This window comes from Apodemus sylvaticus, chromosome 14 (assembly GCF_947179515.1).
Source record: "Apodemus sylvaticus chromosome 14, mApoSyl1.1, whole genome shotgun sequence".
Classification (NCBI taxonomy): Eukaryota; Metazoa; Chordata; class Mammalia; order Rodentia; family Muridae; genus Apodemus; species Apodemus sylvaticus.
The window spans coordinates 42238011-42259916 of NC_067485.1; the positions used below are offsets into that span (position 1 = coordinate 42238011).

The window sequence follows — 21906 nt, forward strand, 5'->3', positions numbered from 1 at the left end:
ACATGGGCCTTGTGTGGGTCCTAATTGAAGCAAGGCAACTCTAGGAAGCATTCATGAGACAGCTGGGGATATCTGCAAACGAACTAGGTTAATAACAAAGGTTTGCTAATTTTGTTAGATGTGATAATGAGACAATGGGCCTGGCGGCTGCGGTTACATAAGATGGCCCTATTCTTTCAGAACTGTCCTGAAGTTTACAGGCGCCGCTGACATATCTGGCTTTTCTTCCTCTGGAGTTTTCTAGTTCATCAAAGGGAAAAGAAAAAGTAGCAAAGCCTTGGTGATTACTGAGTCGTGGGATGGATTCTGAGGTTTGCCATTTTGAAATTCAATAAACACCATTTTCAAATGTGAAGGCAAGGTTCAAGAAGCGACTCATCAAGAAATGAGCATGAGTAGAAGGCCCAAGAGGAGGTGATCTTATGTCTTTGCAATAGCATGCACGAAGCTCTGTGGACATAACACCTTTATCCCTCTCTGAACAAGGACAGGTTACCTTTCATCTTGATGGAGAATTCACCCAGCAGACTCTCCAACTCTGCTTCAATGGTGCACATGTTCTGCAAAGAGCGTAGGAAATGATGTTAGATCCCCATTCCCCTGTACGGTGGCACAAGGCCTTTCAACAGTGATGGCACTGAACAAGAGGCATGTTCCTGTTTTCCGTGAGTACACGGTACCCGCTGCAGGACGGGCGGAACTACATAATGCTTCCAGTGTGTGGGATAGCCGGGGCTTAGATGAACACGTTAGATGATATCAAAGTCGTCAGACAACTCTAGAATGCGGATGTTCTAGGAACAGACTTGGGTGGGACTGTACAAAAAGGCGGTACTGTTGTGACTGGGACTCAGCCATGTGCACTACTACTCATGCGCAAGGGCTGTTCTTCCTGAGATCCTGTGATCAGTTCCCAGCACCTATACTATGACTCCTCATAATTACACTCATGCTATCGCTACAGCTCTTAATTATTTTGAGACATGTTCTTACTATGTAGTCCTTACTGGCCTGGTAGTCACATTCAGCCCAGGGTGACCTCAAACTTGCAGTAATTCTCCTGCTTCAGCCTCCAAGTGTTGGAATTACACTAAGTCCAGCTTATTTTATGAAATTAAAAATATTCTTTGGACTGTAGGCAAAGAAGGGCCTAATGTTAAATCATGAAGTGAGAAAGACTTATTTGGTTCAAGCAACCCTGTGGTGAGCATAAAGGGACCCTACGACAGATGCTCGGCTCTGCGAAGTGCCCGCTAGACCCTGCTCGAGCCATGACTTCATTGGTGACATCTGATCTCTGAATGAAGTCTCCAGGGACAGTGAGAAGTGCAGCCTTAATAATTCAGCCTCTTCACGAAGGGCATGCATTAGTGTTAGGTGACCCCAGGGGTGAAACCCTCTCCGTCTGACGATACTTGGACCCCAGAGACCGTCAGAAACCAGGAAGATACATTTCGGTTCATGACTCTTTGTCTTAGATAAATCTCTGACTCTGTCTCTGTCTCTGTCTCTCTCTCTCTCACACACACACACAACACACACAGGCACAAAACTGTAAGCAGAATGGAGTCCAATATCAAAACTGTATGTGGGCTAGCCATCTTCTCATGGAGTCTACTCTCCCTTCAGGGCACACTGTAGGATTTAGAAGTGAATTTAGATGATGAAGTATTAGGCCTCATGGCTTAGTTTCGACAATTCCACCACTGCTTTGCTTGCGGCCTTTTTTTTCCCCCATATATGAGGGGAGGGGTCTCGTGTCTGACAGGTAAAGAACTGCTCTGGCTCTGGGACTGACCTACTTTCCCAGTTCCCTTTTAACTTTGTTGTTCTTGTTTACATTTGGAGCCATGGTCTCACTGAACAGCCCAGCCTGGCCTTGTTCAGTAGCCCAAGGTCACACACTTGAACTTGCAATCCCTCTGCCTCAACTTCCTGAGTAGCTGGGACTACAGGCCTGTGTCATGGCATGAGACTGCAGGATTTACCTCTGTGTACTCCTTGTAGCTGCGGTTGATCTCAGACAGACTCTCCCGGGCAGCCTTGCTGGCAGGGGACGTAGCAAAGGCTTGCTTCATTTTGCTGGCACCATCTTGGAGCCGCCGTTGGATACAATAGGCTTCATAGAGCTCATCTACCTGCCAGACCCCAAACAGGAAACAGAAAAATAACTGTCACGCTCGAGAGAAGTCCCATAGGTTGTTGTCATGCCCTTTCTGTTCTGGAGAAGCAGAGAATTGTCAAGGGCAATTTCTTTAGATCAGTCACTGATTCATTTTCAACACTGTTACCCATTTGTTTGTTTGTTTGTTTGTTTGTTTGTTTTTGTTTCAAAGCAGATTTTGCTTGGATCCTGTTTCCAAATTACACAAGTTGAAAACGCCCTGTCACGTCTTTGAGGCTGCCATTGGGATTGTTTAAGTTGGCTTAGATAGCTGGCCAAGCTCATGCCTATAATCCCAGCACTTGCGAGGCTGAGATAGGAGGGTTATGGGTTCTAGGCCACTTAGATCCTGCTTCTAAAAGAAACAGAGATAAAGGGAGGGATGGGGTTAGAGAGGGGTTCTGGGGAGACACAGAGAAGTAAGAGCACACTTTGGAAAGTGTTTAGGTCTCTGCTGGACTGTGGGGTTAGACAATGAGGACAGGGGCCCTCTACATGTGGAATAAGCATCGGGAAGGTCCTAGTTCTATGTCAACGAAAAAAAAAGTGTAGTATGCAAAGCTATTATCATTTTAAGAGGTATTATTATCAACAGGTGATATCTACATTTTGAGTCGGTATTTTATCTATGCATTTATGAATGAGTATGTGTGTGAGTGTAAGTGTGTGTGTGTCTAGGCAGGAGCCAGAAGATGGTGCCAACTGAATTTATCTATTACTCTCAACCTATTCCTTTGAAGCAGGAGGGGTTGCTCCCTGAACCTATAGCTCAGATTTTCTCAGTTACACCGGAGGGCCAGCAAGCCCCACCCACCCTCTGGTCTTTGCCTCAATTGGAGCTAGGTTACAGGCAGTCTTGGGGATACCCAGCTTGTGGCACGGGTGCTGGGATCCACACTCTGGTCCTCTTGATTGTGTAAATGTGTAGCAGGTACTCTTAACCACAGATCCATCTTTCTAAGCCTAGGCTCAGCCTTTTCTTTTTCTTTTAAAGATTGCTTTATTTTAAATCATGTGTCTATTGTGTATGTCTGTCTATCTGCAGGTATGGGTTCTTGAGTGCAAGTGCCCTTGGAAGCCAGAAGAAGGTATCAAATCCCCTGGTGCTGGAGTTATAGGCAGTTGTGAGCTAAGGGATGTGAGTTTTTCAAGAGCAGTATGTGCTTTTAAACACTGAGTCATCTCCCCTGCCCCAGGATTAAGCATTTAAAAAAAATTTAAAAATGAGGTTATTTACTGAAAACAATTTTGTGAATCATGGCTCAACAGTAGAGAAAAATTCAGTTAAGTTGTTCACACTTATGAGAGTGAAGTCCAAACAGTGTCAGATAATCAGGCTTCGAGTTCTTATTTCTCCCATCTCTCGTCCCCCTTCCCCTCCCCCTTACTTAATTCCTCTCTTTCTTCCCGATTTTACTTACCTATATTTTATGTGATTAGGTGTTTTGCTTGCATGTATGCCTGTGTACTACATGCATGTGCCTGGTATTTAGGGAAGTCAGAAGGTGTCAGATCTCCTGGAACTGGAGTTAAAATTGTTTGGGAACCACCCTGTGGGGCTGGGAACTGAACCTGGGTCTGCAGCATGAGCTCTAATTACGGTGCCGTTTTTCCAGCCCCAAGGTTGTAATTTCTAAGTTCATCAGAGGCATCTAGTTAAGGCCATCCACTCAGGGCTTGGATGCACGGGGCAGTTACAGAGACAAGAGCAGAGCTGGTTACCTTACTAATGTGAAACTCCAGGCGTCGCGTGTATCTCTCAATCGTTTTAATTTGCTGGAATTAAAAAAGAGAAGCTTGAAGGAAGGACAGCCATTCACAGTGCAATTGATTAGGCTCCTGAGAGAAATTTCACCAGCCTATCCGCTGCACAAGTCCCGCAAGGACTTCCTGATTCCCCTTTCCTTCTACCTTGGCCACTATTTTAGAGTTGTCCTAACGTTAATTTGGAAAATATTTTTCAACACACCGACTGGCCTGAGAGATGAGCTTGAACTAATTATGGTCATCCCATGGTAAACACCAAGGTAACCAAGCCATTTGATTTCTGGTGGAGCAGTACCATTTGGACAATATCTAAATGTCTTCATAGTTTGCATGTTTTAAATGTGCTTCTGCATGCTGAATTATGCAATTGAATCTAGAACTGGGGTATGCTTTATAATTGTTATTTGCTCATTGTAACAGCTGTCCTTTTGGGCTCGCAGATACAGCTGGTCGTGCCATCCCTATGAGTTATAAATACTGTAACATAGATTTGATTTAATGGCCCTTTAAAATATCTTTGTGGAGAATGCCGTGCTTAGATTAGGCATTGAAATAAAGCGATGCATACAGATCGGCATGGAGAGTGACGTTGTGTACGACTAAAAAGGAAGACACAAAAGTCTCCCTTCTAAAAGGCCTGGAGGAATTTTGTCAATAAGAATATATAATTTTCATGAAAAGGAAGAACTAGATTTTACTGGAATCATTCCTTTCTACTTTTGTATTTTTGAAACATTATGTTATATACATACATATACATATACATCATTTTAGTGGCACATAATAAGTAACTATGACATTTTCTAATCAGAAATGTCTCAGATTGATGTAAAGGGCAGTTACACAGTGAGGATCTCCAAACACAAGCTCCAGACTCAGAAACCAGAGCAAACCACATCCTGGAGACCTTGTTTCCCCCTCGTGCTCTTCGATTCTGTGGGCCCTGATGCTCATAGACGCCCCCCCCATCATCCTTTATCAGGAATCTTTCTGTCCCCCAAAGGGCCTCTACAGAGATTCTGACACCTGCTCTGAGTGCAGAGCTTCATTTCTCAGCAACACCCCGACACACAACACAAGCCTACCTTGTCTAGGTCATAGAGCACACCCTGAAACGGAAAGAAGATTCCTCAGTTACAACACATCCTCCTTAGAAATCCTGCCCACTTTAATAAACGCTCAGCTCCCATCTATACATTGCTCAAGGGAATCACCAGCCCTGTCAAATTCTACTGGAGTTTTGGCATTCACTTCTAATGAGTAAAACTCTAGGTTATTTGGGGTACTCTTCGGAGTCAGCGTCACATGACCTCTGTGGTTCTCTACAGTTGCACCCTGTTCATGTGGCCTCTTGGCAACTTGAAGGGTTCATAAACAAAACCCCAAAAGCATTTTAGTCTACATGCCAATGGCGTGAAAGGCAAACACATGTTAAATGCAGCTGTCAGGTTTGCATATGCAGACTCTCCCTGGGTTTCCTGCAGCTTTGAAATGTTAAGGGGTAATAAGTAACACTTTGAAATGAACAAAATTAATCCTCGCACACTCATCAGAAGAGAGGACATTATCATACAGCATGGATTCTAATGGGGCTCAACAGTGCTTTCGCACTGGCCTCTTAGAGACCTTCCTCCCTTCCTTCCCCGCCTGCTGCCGCTGACTGTGGTGGCGAACTTTCAGTCAGGTTGACACAAGTCAGGGTCATCTGCAAAGAGGGATTGTCAATTAAGAAAACACCCTCAGATTGGCAGGTAGGAAAGTCTGTGGGGGCATTTTCTTAACTGATGATTAAGATGGGTGTGTCCTGTCCATTTTGGGTGGTGCCACTCATGACCTCGTGGTCCCGAGGACTATAAGAAAGCAGGCTGAGCAAGCCACAGGAGGAAGCCAGTAAGCAGTGCTCCTCCTTGGCCTCTGCTAATGTCCCTGCCTCCAGGTTCCTGCCTAACTTCTTCCTATTATGGCATATACAACCTGTGAGCTGAAATAAACCTTTTTTTTTTTTTAACTCCAAGTTACATTTACCACAGCAATAGCAAGCAAACTAGGACACTGGCCTACATTTTCAAATTGAAGACAAAGCAAATGTTCTCATTTCTGAATACACTAAGGAGATGCTAGGAAAACAACAACAGGTCATTTTGTTATATTATTTAGAGTTTTCTTTTAAAGATGTAATTATGTATCTTAGTATGTGAGTGTTCATCTGTATGTATGTCTGTAAACCAGAAGAGGGCATCAGATCATGAACTGCCAAATGGGTGCTAGGAATTGAACTCAGGACCTTTGGAAGTATTAAGAATAAAGCATTTAAAAGAAAAACATTATTATTGTTTTTGTTGTTGTTTGTTTGTTTGTTTTGTGAGACAAGGCTTCCTTATATGAGGCTGGCTATCTTCCTGCCTCCTCCTCCCTCCTTCTGGGGTTCCAGGTGTGAGCCGCCAGGCTCAGCAATTCTTCCTTCCAGAATACACACCAGGAGGCAATAGCTTTGCTCCTTGCATCTGTTTTCTTTAACATTCCTCTTCTCCTGCCTGCTCTCCCCTCCAGTAAGTGAGGAGAGGAACTCCCCACCTTCTATCCCACGTTAGCATCCTCAGGATCAGAGGTACCTACCAGGCGAGAGTTTCTCTTCATATCTTTTAACTGAGCGGTCAACTTGTCCAGCTCCGTCTGGTGGAACTCCAGGTACTCACTGCAAAGGTAAGACACCAGGGTGAGCGCTCGCTTCAAGAGCCACCTGGGCAGTCGCTGACCTTTGCCTTCTGAGAGGATTTAAGACCAGTGATGGGGGCCAGGCGGTGGCTCACACCTGTAAGCTCAGCCCTTGGGAGACTAAAGCAGGGCTAGTATGCATTTCTAGGCCAGGCTGGGTTTCATAGTAACTCTCAGACCAGCCTGGGCTCTAGAGTGAGACCCTGCCTCTCTCTTGAAAAAGAATCAAAATTTTGATTTGTGGCTGGGGAACATTTTGGAAGTCTAGTAGCTGCATCTGATCCTGTCTAGTCTGGAAGAAAGGAAACAGAGGTGGCCAGAGAGCCCCCTTGAGGATGAAAATGCAGAAGAGAAAAGTCAATGGAAGGGAAGGGTTAGGCAGGACCTGGGTCACACAGTTTTGTCTAGTTAAACCCGGTAGTTACTGTAGGTGTCTTAACAAATGCTAGGCAAGTTTTCTTCAGGACAAACTGTCCTTATAACTCATTCAGGAAGGTTCCAGAACCCTTTACAAACTGGTTGCATGTATGTCTGTTCGGGTCAATTTATATACTAGTCACCCAGGCTGACTTTGAACTTCTGATGATCCTCCTGCCTTGGCCTCCTGAGCTCTAGGTAGGATTACAAGTGTGACCCACACCACGCCTGGCTCAGAACCCTTCTTTAGCAATCTCTAGTTCAGCTATTGTCTAAGTGAAGTCCAACAGTCCAGGGGGTTAGCTATAAGCACATTACTGCGTCAAGCTGACTGTGGGGTCATGATACGATGTGCAAATACAACCTGTCTCCCATCCGTGAGACATATAAAAAGCTGCCCCAAAGATAGAGCAAGAAGGAAACACCCAGGAACGTGTGCAGGCACACATTTTTCCCCCCTGCAATCCCAGCATTTGATAGGTGGAGACGGATCGTAACTGCAAGGTCTACATAAGGTGTTCAAGCCCAGCCTGAGCTGCATGAGATCCCACCTCAGATAGAAACCAAAGAATAAAGCAGCCGTGGCTCACATGGCCCTTTCAAAACTGAAGGAAACATGTCCTTTAGGGAAGAAGCAGCTCTTTCCTAAAGGCGCACAGTTAGGGCACACAGTTCTTACTCAAGGCCGTTTTTCAAGGCACGGTAGACCTCCTCCACCCTCCTGGGCTGAGGCTCTTTCGGAGTGTTGTTATTTTTGTGTCCTAGATTGTGCATTTTCTTCAGCTTGGCCTGAGGCTTCTTGACAGCAGAGGCATTTTCAATGAAGGAGTTACACCTGAAGAAAGAGAACAGAAAGGAAACCGTTAGCTTCAGGCATCAAAAGACCCACTGTAGACATGCCTTTTAAACCTTCTTGCCTTCATCTTAGTGCCTGGAGGAATGAGACATGGCCTTGAACAGCTCTGTACTGAGAGTTGTTTGCTGAAAGCTTTGCAGAGCAGAAGCGCTACCCTGCAGGCGTAGCCTGGCTTGCTGTGTTTGCCTTTTGAGGGTGTGCTTGTGGCCTAGCTCATAGAGAGCCAGGGATAAATGGTTTCAGGTGGAAACAAGGAACAGGTAGAAGTTATATCCAACCAAAGGAAAAGAAAAGTCATTGCATAATATCAGATACAAACTTATGTCTTGTTAGGATATGAGTGATACCCTCTGGGTAAGTGTTCAAAGCCCAGAAAATAGCTAACTTTCTAGGGCACTAAACTAAAACTCGGAGCTTGGCCTTGAAGTCTTAGCTTACTTTTTAATTATTTGTTCTCATCGGGGTCTACTAGTGCATGTGTGCACTCATGTATCTGGAAGCTGACTTTGGGGTATCGTCCTTTGTCACTCTTCACATTATTTTTTTTTTTGAGGCAGAGTCTCTCTCTAAACCTGGAGCTCCGCTTGGAAAGAGAGAACTTTGTCCATGAGGGCGACTTCTCTTGCGTGTTACCCATTCACTCTCTGACCTTCTTTGGTTTTATGAGAGGAGATTCTAGGGAACCGAGAGCCTAGTTTCCCAGCCTCCACCCAAATGATATCAGCTCTCCAGAGGCATAGTCTTTATCACTGAACAATTTCATATCAATCCAGTCTCAGAAACAGGAGGGTAAAGGAAAGTGGGCTTTAAAGGGACTTGGGAGTGAGACCGGAAGGAAGGAGTCTACCACCAACTGTGGTGCCTATTAGCATAGCAAAGTATACTAATTAGCATAACGCTGGCCTCCCGGCTTCTTCAGGCTGGAATCTGGGCTGGATTCCCAGAGCTCCCGACCCTAAACGTCTGCAGCTCATAGGCTTCCCTTCCCCTAGCTCCTGATTCCTAGAGAACCCTGCCATTTCAGACAAGTGACTTCTTGGTCTTCTTTTTGTCCTCTCTCTCTCTCTCTCTCTCTCTCTCTCTCTCTCTCTCTCTCTCTCTCTCTCTCTGTCTCTCTCTCTGTCCCCTCTTCTTGTCCCCCCTCTCACAGCCCTCTCTCACTCCCTCCACTCCCCACCCCATTTCATGGCCCAGTTCACTCTGGTGGCCATGTCCAGTGTATGACTTTCTCTCCTGGCTCTGGACTCTTCCAGATGCCTTGGCTGTACTGCTGTTCTCGCCCTCATTTCTACATTGAAAACCTTCCCCTCAACCACAACTTGGAGTGATCACGTAATCAATAGTGAGGGCATGGCCTCTCATAATAGCTAGGAAAAGCTAGCCAAATGTGTATGTATACTTGTATACACACACACACACACACACGTAAAGGGCTAGCTCATCCTAAATGCTCAGATATCTTTGCACAAGGAATTGTAAATGATAGGAATAGTCACACTTAATATTGGACGTGTTATCTTTTCCACGAAGACCTGACATTAGTTGCTACACACGTGTGCATCAGCAAGGCACACACGGCCCCTTTCTGCTGCATCCCAAGAGGAGTGCCCAGCACTTGCCTGGATCGCCTTTCCTGCAGCCCACTAAAACCTGCGAAGGACTGGCTCCGGATGATGCCATTGGGCCCACCAGGAGAGAAGGACTGGGATCCCACCAGCATGGTTTCTGGGAGTCTGGTTGGCAGTCCTGTAGACAGAGGGAAAATCATGGTGAGTGTCAGGCTTCTCAACATTCAGAGGGGTAACAAAGAGATCCTGGTCATGACATGCTTCTGAGACTGTCCTAAAAAGATACTCATCTATTTAGACCAAAATAAATACAAACACAGAATTGCTGCCACTAAGGTTTCCTTGGGGGTCGGGGAAATTGGCTACATGGCTGCGTACTTAGCCAGTCTGCTCCAAGGATCCCACTTTTCACCTTCCCAGTGCAGGGATTAGAGGCCAGCTGCTATGGCTGCCTAGCACGAATGTGGGTTCTGGTGCCTGACACTTCATCCTCCAGCCTGCAGAGCAAGTGTTTTATCCACGGAGCTGTTCTGCATCTCCCCAAGCCAAGGTATATTTTCTTTAAGAGTTCTTTTCCTTGTTTCCTTCCTCCCCTCTCCTTTCTCCTTCTTCTCCTTCTCCTCCTCCTCCTCCTTCTTCTTCTCCTTCTTCTCCTTCTTTTTAAAGATTTATTTATTTATTATATGTAAGAACACTGTAGCTGTCTCAAGCACTCCAGAAGAGGGTGTCAGATCTCATTATGGATGGTCGAGAGCCACCATGTGGTTGCTGGGATTTGAACTCAGGACCTTCAGAAGAGTAGTCAGTGCTCCTAACTGCTGAGCCATCTCTCCAGCCCCCTCCTTCCTTCTTTTCTCCTCTCTCCTGCTTTCCTTTTCTTTTCTCCCCCTCCTTCCTCTTCTCCCCGCCCCCTTCTTTCTTAGGCTCAACCTAAGAAAGTTGAAGACTTTAGAAACCTAAGGTTTACTACAGATGAGAAGATTTGTGATGGTTCAGTCCATTCAATGACAACAGCACTGCATAAATGAGCCACCATCAAAGTTTCAGATAGTCCAACCTGAAACTCAAAACGTAGTTAGGCCTGTGGATCAGATTTTTTTATGTGTAAGGCTGCAAATATGAGGTTTCTTTAAAGATGAACTTACTTAAACTCTTTCCCCTTTCACTCCTTATTTTGATAGGTAAGTGTCACTGCAATGTCTGGAAAAATAAGCAAGGACAGAAGGAGCGACCACAAAAGAACTGATAATCTGGGCTAGACGAGAACACAAGGGAGGCAGGAGGCCCACGGAGGGCTGCATCCTTTTTGATCTCTTCTTAGGTTCTCTGGCTTTGTGAAGATTCCCTGTGACAGACCAAGTTGCAGTGTCAAGTGCAACTTCAGCTGGACAGAAGCCCAAGGTTAGTCCCCCAAGGGACTGCCCTAGAACTGTGAGGTAACCCTACCCACTGTCAACCAGACAGATTGTCTCAGCAGGTGATGTCATCCCAGGCAGGGGCTGAGCTCACAGGAAAGCACAGGAATAGGAGAGTGTACACACTGAAACCTCCAAAGGTGGACACACACCAACTAGTGTGTTTGGGAACCATCACCCACCGTTCTTTTTTGGATTTTGGTTTTTTTTTTTGAGACAGGGTTTCTCTGTATAGCCCTGGCTGTCCTGGAACTCACTCTGTAGACTAGGCTGGCCTCGAACTCAGAAATCTGCCTGCCTCTCTGCCTCCCAGAGTGCTGGGATTACAGGCATGCGCCGCCACCACCACCTGGCCCCACTGTTCTTTAAGGACACTAGGAGAAAGAGAGAACAGCTAAACCCCCAAAAGCAGACTCCCCTCCACACTGTCACAGGGGTTTAAGTCTCTACTCTCTGGGAGAAGTGTGCCTTAATCCTGGGGACAAGGTGCTCACTCACAGGGAGGCCAGTCTGCAGACAGGTAGGTAGCAGCAGGCTGACTTTTTCATGGAATGGGACAAAAACCTCATAGCTACCAAAGCCAGAAGGATTCTCTCTAATTTTAAATGTAATGAGATAGAACTATGTAAGATTGAGTTTAAAAGAAACAAGCAAAACATACAGTTTCATCATACTTAAATCCTAGCACACAGGGCAAAGGTGCCAGGCTCAGCCAAGTGTGAGACCAGCTTTCTCTATGCAGCAAGTTATAGGCCAGCCAGGACTGCATGGCAAGATTCTGCCTGCAATTTCAACTGCTAAGGCAGGAGAATTGCTATGAGTTCAAAGTCACCCTGGGTGGCTTAGTCTTAAGCCAGTCTGGGCTACATAGTGAGACTCCCTCTCAAAGCACCCACACCAAAACAAAGCAAAAATACATACACACATACATACATACATACATATATAATACATAAATATATAATTTCTAGAAACTCTGAGACACTTAAATATTTTAAATAGTATAATGGCCATTACTGACTGTCAACTTGACTATATCTAGAATGAATTACAATCCAGAATTGGAGGGATCACCTGTGATCCAGATCTTGAGGCTGGAAGACACAAGTTTCTGACCTGGATCATGGCATGGAGATCTTGAGGCATAGTGGCTATGAAAAGCTTAGGCCCAGACAAGGTCTCCTGAATGCTGAAATTATTTAACACCATGTCTGGCTTATTATTCAGTCTTAAGCCTCTGCCTGTAATATTCTGGTGTCACATGTGTAATCTGCTGATCTCTTCTCTGTCACAGGGATGAAAGCATCTAAGAGCAGGTGCTTGTGAAGGATTTTAGGATATACATGCATTGGAAGATGAAATGTTACTCAGAAACTTTTTACTAACTTCCCATGGGGGATGTGTGACTGTTAGGAGTGTGGCTGGCAAGGGGTTAACTCCGAATCATCTCTTCTATCCCAGCAAGGATCATCATCTACCAGGAAAGAATTTGTGAGCTTGTTTAGGTTGAAATCTCTATTCTTTCATCAGTTCCCCTGCCCGCCCCTACATGCACACACCCATGCATGAACGAATGCACGTACACACCCACCCACGAATAAATGTATGCATGCATGTGCTCACGTACATGCACATTCACGTGGATACACATACCAAATTCTTAAAGAAATGGAGTGGGTTGTGCAGGGTCGGGAGCAAGTGACCATTGTAGAGGGAACAAAACACCCTCCCCCAACCCCTGCAGGTCTCCAGACGCAGAATGACCAGTGACAAATCTTGTTTGTTTGTTTGTTGGTTGGTTTTTGAGAGAGGGCCTCACACTTGCTACATAGTGGAGACTGGCTTAGACCTCCTGCTCCTTCTGCAGCTCCCTCTGCAGTACTGGGATTGCAGGTGGAACCAGCATGCCTGTCCGGGGTGACAGTTCTTTACTGCATTTCTTTCAGCTTCTGCAGCCTTTAGTCTGTGGAGATGACCTTGTGACTCTGCATCTTTGAGCACCTTTTTAAATCACTCCACTCCTCCTCTGGATATTTGAATGTCGCATCTGAATGTGAAATGTCGCTCATGGACAAATATACTTGACACTAGGTCTCCAGCTGGTGGCTCCGTTTGGAAAGGCTGTTGAACTTTGAGGAGGTGGCGCTTCACTGGAGGAAGTGGGTTACTGCAAGAGAGCCTTGGGATTGGATAGCTTGGTTCTCCGCTTCCTGTTCTGTTTGGCTTTCAGACCCCAGGCACATGTGACTGTCACTATGTCTCTACCCTGCCCTGATGAGCAATATTTCTTTGAACTACAACCCAACATAAACTTCTGTAAGTTGCTTTGTTTCAGGTATTTGGTCAGTGCAAGAAGTATGAGGACCATCTATTTTTTAGGGTCCTCTGCCTTTAGACAGCTTACTGCCTTCCTATGAAGTCCTGCAAGTTTACTCAGTTTCTGAATCTGCCCTAAACACTGTCCTCTCTACTGTCCAACATAGTGTAAGATTCTGAGCATTTAACTACCTACCCTGGAAGAAATTTGCATTTTGATAGCAGATACTTGATTAGGCCAAATGTCTTAACTTAAAAAAAGGACTCGAGCCGGGCGGTGGTGTTGCACGCCTGTAATCCCAGCACTCTGGGAAGCAGAGGCAGGCGGATTTCTGAGTTCGAGGCCAGCCTGGTCTACAGAGTGAGTTCCAGGACAGCCAGGGCTACACAGAGAAACCCTGTCTCCAAAAAACCAAATCCCAAAAACCAAAAAAAAAAAAAAAAAAGGACTTGAAGAGTTGGAAGGGACACATGTCGGTGTGGAAATGTAAAATATACTCATCCTTTCATGTGGCTTGAGGGAGATACCTTAGAGCACAGAGAGGCGTATAAGAGGTGTTCCTTCCACGCTGTTTGTAACACTGAGAAATAGTATCCATGCTAATTACTAGGCCCCGTGGAGTGCTTGCCTATCATTCACAGGACCCTGAGTTCAATACTCAGCGTCAAACATACACACAAATCATCACAGACATACGTGGTGAGTGCACTGTGGCCTAACCACCAAGGTAGAGAACTATGACAGTGAAGATAATGTCAGGCCGAGTGGTGCATGCAAGTCATCTCAGCACCGCAGAGGCTGGAGCAGGAGCAGGAGCAGTGAATTCAAGGCCTATCTTGAGTTCTATAGTAAGATCCTGTCTCAAACCCAGTAATAATAGTAAGTAATAATGCTAAGGTGCCATATATTTCTCTTAAAGAAAAACCTTTAGGACATAGTAGGCAACAGTATAATCCCAGGAATGGTAAAGACAAAACCATAGGAAACTATGTACAGTGATAGAAAAGTTGCGGAGGCATAGACAGTGGTCCACGGATAAGCAGGACTGAGTGGTAGTCAGCAACATTTTGGTATGTCTGCATTTTATTCTTACAGAGATTAATACATGTATTATTCATAAATGCAAAAATTCCTTTTCTTGAGGTTTCCTGGGATTGCATTGGAGTTGGGGGTGAAGAGAGGACAGGTTGTCCCAGAAATCATGTAAGAGAGCTGTTGGGTGCCAACTTTATTTCCTTATGTTGTATAGAGAAGAAATAAGTTGCTAAGAAACAATGCAGTAGATTTCATAAATTTTGAGTAGATTCAAGAAAGCCACAATCCCCCTGATGTCCTTGTTTTGAATTATGTAAGAACTTCTTGACTTTTATTCAAAAGACCATCAGATTACACCAGATCTACATTTCTAAGCTTCATCAAAAGCATTTCCAATAAGCAGAGTTCCTTTCATGCACACAAATCATCAGCAGATAAACAGATTTGCTTTTGGACGCTGTTATTCATCTTCAGGACTGCTGGGTTTGCAAAAAGACTTCTTGGGGCTGGAGGGATGTCTCAGCTGTTCCAAACACTGGCTGCTCTTTAAGAGGACCAGGGTTTGAGAACTAGGATTTGATCCCCAGCAATTATAACTCCAGTACCAGGGACTGGATTCCCTCTTCTGGTCCCTCTGAACATTGCCTATATGTGGTACACATACATGTATGTCTGTGATGCATATACATACAAACAAACACTTACATACATAAAAATAATGAAAAAACGTAAAAGACTGGTTCTTCTAAAAACTACAGCAGAATCAATATTTATCTTTCTGCTGGCCTAGAAAAGGGTTTGTGTATGTGGAGAGATGGCTCAGCAGCAGCTAAGGGCAATTGCTTTTCTTTCAGAGGACCCAGCACCTGTACTTATATGGCTTACAACCATCTGTAACTCCAGCTCCAGGGTACCTAGTAGTTTCTTTTGGTATCAACATACACACAGACACACACACACACACACACACACACATAGATGCCCCCCCCATACATCTTTTGAAATTAAAATGATGAGATTTTGCACATTCTCTTATAAGTGCTATGACATCATTGGCCACTCCTCAAACCTAGACATGACATCAGAAGGAGTCTCATCAGGCGGGTTCAGGACAGGAGCACTGGGCCAGGAGGTAGAGAAGAGGTTACGGTAGAGAGATTAAAGTGGCTGGCAGATTTCCCCTCACTCCACCAAGTCTCACATTGTGACTGGTCCAGAAAGGACAGGTAAGAAAACCAATGACAATTAGGACTACCTGGAGAACTTAGAAATAATGTGATGTCAAAGAGCCAGGTATGGGAATCACCATTGGAAGGCTGCCTGCTTGGAGACTATGGAGAATGCCTAGACAGGGTAGCCCCAGCAGTAGCTCATTAATGACGCCAGAAGTGATGGGATGACGGATGGGATTCTGGTCTGGATGGCAGGTCTACTCTTGTTTTTGTTTTTGTTTTTGTTTTTGTTTTGTTTTGTTTTTTTGAGACAGGGTTTCTCTGTGTAGTCCTGGCTGTCCTGGAACTCACTATGTAGACCAGGCTGGCCTCGAACTCAGAAATCTGCCTGCCTCTGTCTCCCGAATGTTGGGATTGAAGGCGTGCGCCACCACCGCCCGGCTGGCAGGTCTACTCTTACTGTACTTTTATTAGCTGGCCTTCCACATGTGGTGCTTAGGTTAGCTTGTGTTTACAGACTTCTCTCCTTAAATGTCAACGGCTCCTCTAGGACTAACAAGGTCAGGTGTGACAAGGAGCAGATCTCCAACAGGCTCGCTCACCCCTGCCAGGCCTGCATCTCCACACTGAGGCCCTCAAAGCAGAAGTGCTTCCAGGCTTTGCTGAGTGAGAGCAAGCAGCACCCCAGCCAGCCAGAAGGAAGGCCTGGCTGACCCAGCAGCACTCAGTGAGACTCCAGAAGGAGAACAGGAGCAGTTAGGTTTGTGCTTTTTTTTTTTTAACCATTGTAAAAGGATATACACAGGTTAATCCCGGTGAGGAAAGCCTGTGTTACATATGTTTCTACTTCTGGCTTTAAGATGGAGGATTTGGCCAAAGGCAAAGTGGAGCTCTGCAAGGATAAGTGGTGGGGGTTGGGATGGGTGGGGAGGGGGGGTGGAGAGGTTTCCATGGAAATTAAGAGTGCATCATCACACGTGCTCGTCCTTCAGCTGTAAGATAGCACATTGTGGAATCTGAGAAGTGGCAGGTGCTGAACCTGAACACCTTGACCCTCACGGGGTTCTCCTTCTCTTCGGTAAGCAAATCCCCCCAGGACCATAGACGGGTAGGCAATCATGAAACCTTTACGATGAGAGAAAATGGACATCTATGATGTCCAAGTGAGATGAGGAAGGACATCTCTGCTCCCACTAAAGCACTGCTCATGGGCAAAGGGCCTCTAAGAAACTAAACCTGACAAAGTTCTGAAGCTACAGGAGCTCCACAGATCAGACTGAAATCAGCTCTCTGTGTGGAGAGAACACAGTCGACAAGCTAACAACACTAAACAATTCCGTGATCACTTTGACTGATTTCCGAGGTCAGGGCTAGAAATACCCAGGGAAGTCCGAGAACTTCTAGGTATGGTAGAAGCTGGAAGTCTATGGTGATAGGCTGGGGACTGGCTGATCCTGGAGCTCTTGACTGGGATGTGCAAAGCCTTAGGTTCCATGCCCTACAATGTAGGGAAATGTCAAAATATGGGATTATGTACATCTATTAAGACGTGCTGGAAACACAAGATGAGTAAATGTTGTGGCAGAGCCACTTCAGATCAATAATGCTGATTGAAAAATCATTGATTTCCAGAAAGAAGTCATCATTCCTTCTACAAGAAAAAGACCCAAGACATCAGGATGAGGAAAGGAAACACTTGGGTGAGATGGATGGGTGCTCCCCCTGAGTATAGATTAACCCAGTAAGTGAGCCTTCTAGTAAGGCCAAGGCCCAGGCAGCCCTCGGCCCACTGGTCTCTGAGTCATTTCTCCATGCCTGACAGGTCCCTCCTTCTAACAGTGCGCCCTTCTGTTTATGCTCCGCCACATCTCGGTCAAGAGCAGAAGTATAATTCAGTTGTCTCAACGAGCATGTGAGTCTGATGTAAATAGCCTGCTATGCTAAATGATTATGTGAAATGAGTCCTAAAAATAGGACTCTGCTTATTATACATCTACAAGGCACCTATTACAGAGTTGACTAATCTTTAGAAAAAGGAGATATATTTAAGGCATTGCCTACATTTTTAGATTTATTTTATTTTTATTATGCGTTTGGGTGTTTTGCCTGAATGTGTCTGTGCATGTGCCTGTGGAGGACAGAAGGGGGCTTTGAATCCCCTGTAATTGGAATCACAGATGGTTGTGAACTGTTGGTGGCTTCTGGGAGACCTTGGGTCATCCGGAAGAGCAACTGTCTCTCCAGGCCCATTGCCTACCTCTTTAAAGTGTGAATGCGCCACAGTAAACCAAGGCAGTGTCGATAACTGTGTCTCGAATGTCAGCACTGTTAAGCAGACAACCAATCCCAACCAAGATAAGTAATACACATGAATGGAAAAATTTATAAATGACTTTGTGTAATCTCCCTCCTTAGCAAGCAGATGGAGGGACAAAGGCAGGTGCCCTCGGCCTCTTAAGCAAGTGTCACTTGAGCAGCTATGGACACTGTGTTTGTGAAACAGAGAAAGCAATTCTTCATTTTATTATTTATTTTATTCATTCATTCATTCATTCATGCATTAATTCTTTTATGTGTGTATGTGTGTGTGTGTGTATATATGTATGAGCTCCCATGTATGTACTTTCCATGGCACATGTATGAGAAAGTCTGAGGCCAACTTGGAAGAGTAGGCTCTCTCCTTCCATGTGGGTCCTAGCAATCAAACTCAGGTCATTCGGCTTTGCAGCAAGCATCTGTTAGCCAGTAGTCTCTATTTTAATGCAAGCATTAAGCATTTCAACTGAGAATGAAACTTCCTTCAGTCTTGAAGTCAATCTTGTCAAGACTGCTTGGGTCTTTGCTAAACTGTAGACATCCACACAGATGGGAAGGCTTCTGTTTAGAAATACAGAGAGGGTGGAAAGATAACACAGTTGGTAAAGTGCTTGAGGTACAAGCACGAGGACTTGAGTTTTATTCACAGCCAGCCTGTGAGTGTTAAAAAGCCAGCCACGGTGGTGTATACTTTAATAATCAAAGTGCTGGGGAGACAGAGGCAGGTGGATTCTTGGGGCTCACTCTCCAGTCAGCCCAGCTAAACTGGTAAGCCATTTTCTGACTATTGCCCCAGTTGGTTATAATCATGATGGTTATCATGGCCATCTTTGAATCCTATCATTCTTTGGTATGTAAGAAGGGACTTTTCCTACTGCTTATATTCATTAATGGGTTTATTGTTAATATGAACTCATAGGCTTTTGTTTTCAATGGGTTATAATTTACTACTATCATCTTAAGAAAGTAGCAACTGATGTTTGTTTGTTTGTTTGCTTGTTTTTCTATTAACGTTTTTTGAGACAGGGATAGCTGTACCCTGGGCTGGTGCTGAATCTACAGTCCTGTTTCAGATTCCAAATGCAGGAATTACAAGCATGTACCATCATGCCTGGCTCAGCTGTTTCTAGAAGCATTTTCCAAGCAGCCCAGCCATAACCTAGCATCTTTAGGGACTCCATCATTATTTTTTCCAAATGTCTTATGTCTTTAACCAAGCCCCACCTTTTTTGAGGGTTCCCAGCTGTCTTTTAAGCTATCTTTGATTGTCAGTACAGGGCAAGACCAAAGAAATAAGCCAGAAATCCACAAACAGACAAAAGCTTGGCTTTGGGACCAGGTTGACTAGTTTCACTCAGTTTACTTTTCTAAGCCCTGCTCTTTCTTTTCCTAACTTACCAAGGTTGCTTCAAGGAGACGAGCATGGCTAGTGTGGGGCAACGGTCCTCCCACCACCTAGAATTCAGTGTAAAGACCCTTGGCGTTTCATCCATCAAACGGAGCATGCCCATTATAAGGCACAAGCATTCGATAGCTGAGAAAATGCACAGTGAGGAGGTACTGGGCTGCCCCCAGTCTCTCTCCTAAGTTCCCTCCCCAAAGGTGACAGCACAGTACAGTATGTGGAAGCTATTTTAAGTGTCTGCCTGAGTCATGTGAAGAGAAGAAATGATAACAGCCCGACTATTCATTGGGTTAGTCAATCGTAGGAACTTCTAGATAATTGGCCGTGCTTCAGCCCTGGGGAAAATGACAATTCTGCTCCTTCTTCCGTTCTGGTGGATTAAATAAATGCGGGGAGCAGCAGCTGGCCCCACAATAATTAGACGAGAAATGATTCAGGACACAAAACCCACTTAAATCTCTAGAGGGGTTGGGTTGATTCTGACTAATGTTGGCATTACTCATTTTAAAATGCAAAGCCTAGAACACTCACAGGACTTCAGAGCGCACGATACACATCAAAGCTGGTTAGAAGGCAAGAGCACTTTGCACTTAAAGGAGGCTCAGGCTGTTTGTAATAATAAGTAATTTTGTCCCCACCCCCACCTTTTTTTTTTTTTTAAACACGTGAGTATCAAAACGGGAATGTGTCTTGGGAACATGGTTTTGGAGACAGCTTGGCTGATCCTGCTGAGAGAAAAATACACCCACCATGCCCCCCCCCTTTTGATCATCAGATTGAAAAGCAACACTCTGATGTAGAAGAAAGTCAGCTCCTCCCAGAGTATCTGCATTCAGACTGATCATCCCCAGGGCTTGGCCACTCCTTTAGGTCGCAGTTTCTTTATAACAACCTCAAAATGATACTGACATGTTCTCTTCCATTCTATTTGGCTTTACTAAAATTATCTTTTTTTTTTAAACAAGTGCCTGTGTTTTATTGTTCTCACCAGAACTGACCTCCATCTTTGAAACCTTAGGTACAAACGGCTGTTGGGTTCTAGGAGAACACGCCCAATAGTGTGCTTAGCACTTGCATATTGTAGGCTTGACAAACACTGGCACTCATTGATGGGACAAGAGTCAGGCAGAAAATGAATTTGGGTTCTTATACAAAAAGCTATATGCTGTATTTCATGTTAGAGAATGGGCAGGAAATCAAAATTGTTTTAGAGTAGGTGCATAAAATCAAACTGATAGATTTTTCATAGGACCCACTATTTTTTCTGTAGCCATATTTTTTCATATCCTCTTAGTTTTCTATGTTACATTATGCATTTATTCTTAGAGAATTTCATATATGTATACAAATGCATTATGATCATACACATCTCCTCTCCCCAACTGCACCAGCCACCCCACAGCAGGTCCCCCTTGCGACCTCATTATTTCCTTTTTTTTGAAGATTTATTATATGACAACACTTCAAAAGCAGCATCTCAATGCCAATAAACTGCTTAATTGCAGAACAACCTGGCTTTAGAATTAGTCTTTTTTTTTTTTTTTTTGAGAGAGAGAGAGAGGATCTCACTGTCTCACTGTGTAATTCACTATGGAGCTTACTATGTAGGTTAGGCTGGCTTCAAACTCAGAGATCTACTGATCTGCATCCTGAGAGCTGAGATTAAAAGTGTGTGTATCTATGCCCAACTAGTTAGCCTGAGGCAGGGCTCTCTCTCTCTCTCTCTCTCTCTCTCTCTCTCTCTCTGTGTGTGTGTGTGTGTGTGTGTGTGTGTCTGTCCCATCATATGCCAGTAGGTTCAAAGTTAAGTGGCTTCCCAGAGGCTTATACACATGCTCTCTTTGTGGTAATTTTAGCACATTAATCTGCTATAATTGGGGTGGTTTCTGCTGTCCTTGCTACTGCATACCAAAAAGTGGCCGGGTGCAGAACATCTGCACAGTTATTCTCGGCTGCCAAAGCCAAATTATTTATCATCGAAATGCAGAGCAGCTATGTGCCAGAGCACAGATGATCCACAGCAGAATAATGTGCCTTCCCACTGGACAGCGAGGCTTCCAGGGATTTCTTAGTATCTTTCGTCTTGTTCAAAGGATATGAAACTGTAAAACAGTAAAAACCCATCTCTTTTTTTTTTTTTTTTTTTATTATTCGATATAATTTATTTACATTTCAAATGATTTCCCCTTTTCTAGCCCCCCCACTCCCCGAAAGTCCCGCAAGCCCCCTTCTCTTCCCCTGTCCTCCCACCCACCCCTTCCCACTTCCCCGTTCTGGTTTTGCTGAATACTGTTTCACTGAGTCTTTCCAGAACCAGGGGCCACTCCTCCTTTCTTCTTGTACCTCATTTGATGTGTGGATTATGTTTTGGGTATTCCAGTTTTCTAGGTTAATATCCACTTATTAGTGACCCATCTCTTTCTTAAGCTTTAAGAACAGTGGTGTGTAAAGGAGGAACCCGGCACTAGATTTAATGACACTGAGAAAATCCCCAGCACCAGAGACAAAAGAACACATTAGAGCGCAATTAGTGCACACATGGAAGCCATATTGCTTGTATGTTGAATTCAGAAGGCCTTGTCACCTCGTCTTTCATGAGCCTACAGAACTCCTAGTCAGTCACATCACATCAGGCTGACACTTGGGTAAGGATATTCTTCTTTCTTCCCTTTCTTCCATGCTTATTACACACACACACACACACACACACACACACACACACAGAGAGAGAGAGAGAGAGAGAGAGAGAGAGGTAGAGA

At 44.7% G+C, this 21906-nt stretch overlaps 1 protein-coding gene across 5 annotated transcripts in view; it reads right to left on the reverse strand.

Annotated features, from left to right (window-relative positions):
• Ripor2 (RHO family interacting cell polarization regulator 2) overlaps positions 1 to 21906 on the reverse strand; it is a 226230-nt gene that overhangs the window by 50979 nt on the left and 153345 nt on the right. For all 5 annotated transcript variants that reach the window (XM_052157675.1, XM_052157677.1, XM_052157676.1 and 2 more), the window contains 7 exons: positions 9539 to 9665; positions 7743 to 7898; positions 6548 to 6626; positions 5017 to 5040; positions 3887 to 3940; positions 1989 to 2138; positions 497 to 560 (listed from right to left, as the gene is read on the reverse strand). In XM_052157675.1, coding sequence (XP_052013635.1) covers positions 497 to 560; positions 1989 to 2138; positions 3887 to 3940; positions 5017 to 5040; positions 6548 to 6626; positions 7743 to 7898; positions 9539 to 9665 — 654 coding nt within the window. The remainder of the gene's footprint in view (positions 1 to 496; positions 561 to 1988; positions 2139 to 3886; positions 3941 to 5016; positions 5041 to 6547; positions 6627 to 7742; positions 7899 to 9538; positions 9666 to 21906) is intronic.